Source organism: Branchiostoma lanceolatum, chromosome 4, assembly GCF_035083965.1.
Source record: "Branchiostoma lanceolatum isolate klBraLanc5 chromosome 4, klBraLanc5.hap2, whole genome shotgun sequence".
Lineage (NCBI taxonomy): Eukaryota > Metazoa > Chordata > Leptocardii > Amphioxiformes > Branchiostomatidae > Branchiostoma > Branchiostoma lanceolatum.
Genome location: NC_089725.1, coordinates 21,545,175 through 21,549,845, shown reverse-complemented (window position 1 = coordinate 21,549,845; position 4,671 = coordinate 21,545,175). Strand labels below are relative to the sequence as shown.

General features: G+C 39.3%; 1 protein-coding gene across 2 annotated transcripts; it reads right to left on the bottom strand.

Moving 5' to 3' along the window:
- Positions 1-429: 429 nt before the first annotated feature.
- On the bottom strand, positions 430-4,657 carry LOC136433324 (schlafen-like protein 1). 2 transcript variants are annotated; one of them, XM_066425408.1, is made up of 4 exons: positions 2,511-4,657; positions 2,143-2,289; positions 1,785-1,945; positions 430-1,550 (listed from the first exon to the last, which is right to left on the bottom strand). In XM_066425408.1, exons 1-4 carry the CDS (start codon positions 3,181-3,183, stop codon positions 1,290-1,292), a joined length of 1,242 nt encoding a protein of 413 aa, XP_066281505.1. In that variant the 5' UTR covers positions 3,184-4,657; the 3' UTR covers positions 430-1,289. The 2 variants fall into 2 exon arrangements, with proteins under 2 accessions (XP_066281505.1, XP_066281506.1); XM_066425409.1 differs by having other exon boundaries at positions 2,982-4,657.
- Between the last annotated feature and the right edge of the window lie 14 nt (positions 4,658-4,671).

Sequence of the window (4,671 nt, the reverse complement as noted above, 5' to 3'; positions counted from 1 at the left end):
ATGATGGTCAAAATACACCTGTTCCCAAGAGGGAGGGTCACAAAAAGTAGGATATGTCATGTAATGCTATGAATATCCACAAAATAAACTGTTGCTCGTTTGTCTGCTTGCAATTAGCTTACATTTGCAAGAAAGTTTTTGAAATTATTCACTCTTAGTCTAACGTTATTTTACCGCACACACCAACAAAAATAAAGTTGCATAAATGCAGGGCCGTGTCAAGGCACAAGAGTATCCCCTACACATGAGTCTGTGTGTTTCCTCAGTGTGATGCATGTGTACGCATTGGGAGTAAAAGAGGGATATCGATATGTGTGATGCAATGAAATAAAGTAGTAACGTTAAGTTGACAGTGTTAGTTTCATCAAAAGCTCAATTCATCAGATACGCATACCATTCTTTAATGCAAAATGACACAAGACTATTTAGTTCAAAATTTGAAATATATAGACTTTATTTCATTTCAGAGTAACATTTTTAAAATTTGCAAAATTGCTGGATCATTGGGTGCACACAGATGGGAAACTTTCAATGTTGGAATCTTTCATAGAAAAACAGACCGTAGCTTTCTGCAACACTATCTTGTAAAGCACAAATGTGGCTCATACATAATCATTGATCGTGAAGGAGCTATTGAGCATGCAAAGTATTCCTTTCACTGTTAAAATGTAGCACTGCAGTTTGTTTTATCATGACTCATTTGACATCAATGCCATAATGTGACAAAACATTAATGATTCAATGAATACATTCTGTTAGACCATTAAACATGCAAGAACAAAAGATGACTTATAATGTAACATACAAATAATGAAAACATTGACTGATGTAGATATAGTGCAGCCTCAGGTGTCCAAAGACTGAAGCACTATGTGCATCTAACATAAATATCTTTTTAGCTGATTCAACACATCTTACCTTTTACAAAATGTGTTCAATCTGTTCAAATTAATACATTATGAAAACGTGTTCTTTGGTCCTGTTATGTTTGAATTGCAAATGTTGTTTGTTGTGTCCATAGCAAAAGAAAGCATTCCTTTGCAACTTTTGCTGTCATTTTTAACTGACAACAGTACTTGAAAGTTCAGACCATTTTCTGTAACAGACTACAGCGAGTCAGCTGGAAATGGAAGAATTCATAGATGCTGAAACTAACTATCATCAATGTTCAATGGAATGTATGAATACAAATGTACCATCTATCATTGTATACTAGCTCTACTTCTCTCAAGATGTTTCAGTCCTGATAATTTTAGTCTAGACTCTGCAGCTTCAACTTGATTTTGTTCTCATAAGATGACACAGACTTTGGACTTTGATGAAAGCTTTTTCTCCACCTCCTTTAACCTGTGTTCTTTGTCTTGTAGTTCCTGAAGGAGCTGTTGCTCCCTATCCTGTAGGACATGCAAATCCTGCAGGTAATTCTGGGAGGAAACATCTTTGTCTTGTTGTTCCTTGAGTCGCTGCTGCTCCCTGTGCTCCTTGTCTTGTAGTTCCCTGAGAAGTTGTCGCTCCCTGTCCTGCAGTACCTGCAGGTCCTTCTGGTAGTTCTGGGAAGGATTGTTAATTTGTAATACAATTGAGTTAGAATTTCTTCATCAGGCACGGGAAGTTAGATGAGTCTTATCTTCTATCCTAAGGTCTGTGGAATATGTGAACAAAAATTTGAATGTTTTTCAGACAAATACCTGGACAAAACTGATAAAGTACCTCCCATTATGTTGTATGTATAGTGTAAGACATGGTAAAACAAGATTGAAGATAAATAAGTCAATGATTCTTACTCTTCTACACCACTCCTGCACACCACTGGCTGAGAGTTCCTCCACACTTCCATCTCTCCGTACAAACACCTCTCCATGGGGTGTGGCATACAGACCTTGGTGTCGGTCGGTAGGAGTGTGGACTGTGATGGACAGCACTTTCCTATTGGTAGGTGCATCACCTGATGGTACAATTACATTTGTACAGTTCAAATTTAAATTACTTGCCATTGATATTGCAATAACTGTTACATCTTTCATGTCCAAGATATGGAAGCCATGACATATGGTATTGCTACATTTGTATATCTTAATAAAACTTCTCCCCTTCTCTCCTCTTTTATTAGAGAAAGAGAACATCATACAAAGTATAACACACCATGTATTGATTGTTCCAGGACTGGGGTGAACTTGACACTGTACTGTGATGGAAAGACTTGAGGTCTGAAGCCTTTTATAACACTGTCAATGTCAATCCTGACATTGTCCTCCCTTCTGTGGTCACAGCTGACGCCGCACACCTGGCCTGGTCAAACAAAAACACGTTGGGGTCAAATCAATGTTACAATGTATACATGTACCACCAAATCAGACTTTTTGAAAACTTTTTGACAACTGTATTACCTGTTAAGGTTTGATTGACATACATTGTACCCTTTGGACATATTGCCATCACAGTTTCTTAGTGTTATGTTAAGACTGCAGGTAACCTTTTCAGCGGGTAAACTTTTTTGCGGGTAAACGTACCATCATCAGTGACTCCCACCATCAGTGTTCCACCGTCACTGTTTAGAAAAGCACAAATATATTTTGCCACTGTCTTTTTCAGATGGACGTCTAAGAAGTTACCATCTCCCTTTTTGAATTCCAGAGATCTGGTTTCTGTACCAATTGACTCCCCAAGCAGCCAATTCTCTGAACTCCTGTTGGCTGGCCAGTCAGTTCTCTGAGTTTCATTTGGAACTTTGCTAAAATCTAAAAGATCTGGGGGTCGGCTATTGCACCGAGCATTTGATGAGTGATGATTTGTCACACTTTCATGAGCAGCCATTTGATGCTGCTCCATATTACGTACTTGCTTTCTACGTTTTCCCATTTCCATACGATGCTCTCCATGATCATCATTCTTCAAGTTGATCTTAAGTCGTTTGTTCTCTGCTACTATTTGAAGTTGGGAAATCAAAATCAAACTATCTTCAGAAAGTGACAATAAATTACTTAATGCATGATTTTGCTCTTCTGCACACTGGAAGTAGATAAAGCCAAAAGCCCTTCGGTGTTTCTTTTTCACTTCCACATCATCTTCTGTTACTGCACTGAAGCCAAGACTTGTCAGCAAGCATGTCAGACCATGCCTGAGGTCCTCTTTGCCTCGGGATGGATTGAGGTTTCCTACAAACACACCGTGACTTTCCGACATGTCGGCGACTCAACTTCACATTATCCACAGCAAATAACGCATCATGTAAGGAGGTTTGGGTTTTGCTATAAATCAAGCCATGTTGTCTCGACTAACTGTTTCGGTGAGTTGGGAAGAGTGTTTCTAACTTTCGGTGAGGTGTCAAGCAACAGTTTCAGCTTCTAGAAGTGACAGCATAGAATTTCTCCTGGTACTGAAGGAAGTTCACATCAGACGGTGACATCGACAGCTGGTTCGAAAACGATGCGGTGCAGTGTGTCTAGTGTTGTGTGGTCAAGCTTCAACACTGCTTCAACACGGAAAGAGGGTGGGGGGCGTCGTGGCCACGATCGCTCGAGGGTGCAGTCGGTCCGGTCAAACTTGGTCTGCGGCGCACATTATGGGCCACCGGCGGTCTTCAATTTCCTCCATACATTACCGAGTGTAACATAACATAACTAAGATGCTTTGTGGTCTTCAAAACACACTCTACCACTGTCCTAAGTTGCGAATGTTTACATTTCTCTGGTAAACAGTAACGTTTTACCTTTGACCTCACAAATATTGAGAACGAGGCTAGCTGCAGTACTGTACAAAGATGACAGAGGACGCTGTGTAATCAGGCACGTTCTGGGCCTGTATTATCAGGTTCTCCTAGATCCTGCAATCTACAAAGCCAAACATGTAAGTTACCTTCGCTAAGAGATATCAACCTTTTCGAGTGACGTTTCCCACTGCTTATGCAAATAAGGCCCTCATTTGCATAGATTGTCTCAGTTGGTCATCTTCTACTCCCAAAGTTGTTCCAAGTATGAAAGTCTCATCTTTTAATACCAAAGAAGGCCATTATCATTTCCTGATAGATCAGGTAATATGATTTAACATTTTGTTTGGTAAGGTTCACCTTTACATAGCTTCGTAATGCTACAAGAATGAACTTGAAATTATTTACCTCTATGAAATTAACATAGTATTTTCAAATTAATCATGCAAATGAAGACCATTGATATCTGTTGATATTCCTCACTTTCTTGGTAACATAAGTCACATGTTTTAGGCTCATGGAATGCAGCAGATCTTAAATCTTTCCTAATCAATTATGCAAACTGGATCCTGATTAGCACAATAATGGTAGCATTTAATCATGTAAATCCTCACTTGAATTATCTACATATCAAAAATCATGACGATTCGTCATCCCATTCTTGAGTTCTCTTTCAAAGTCTGAAACAAAATCTGCCTATACAGTTTTTAAAAAGCTGCTTCAGAGCTAAAAAAATACACCACTTGCTCTCTGCCCCAAGAGCTATCTACCACTCAAAAATCATGACCATAGCAACAAGAGGACATGAAATACCAAAACCGGATTTTCTGCTGCAGTACCTTAGAAATTTGCTAGGGGACGAAATTAGTGATCCAGGGGAGCTGTTAGGCAGAGGGAGTTATAGCTGGCTCAGACAGAGTTTTACAACCCATCAACATAAATGCTTTCAAACACACAGTACAGAT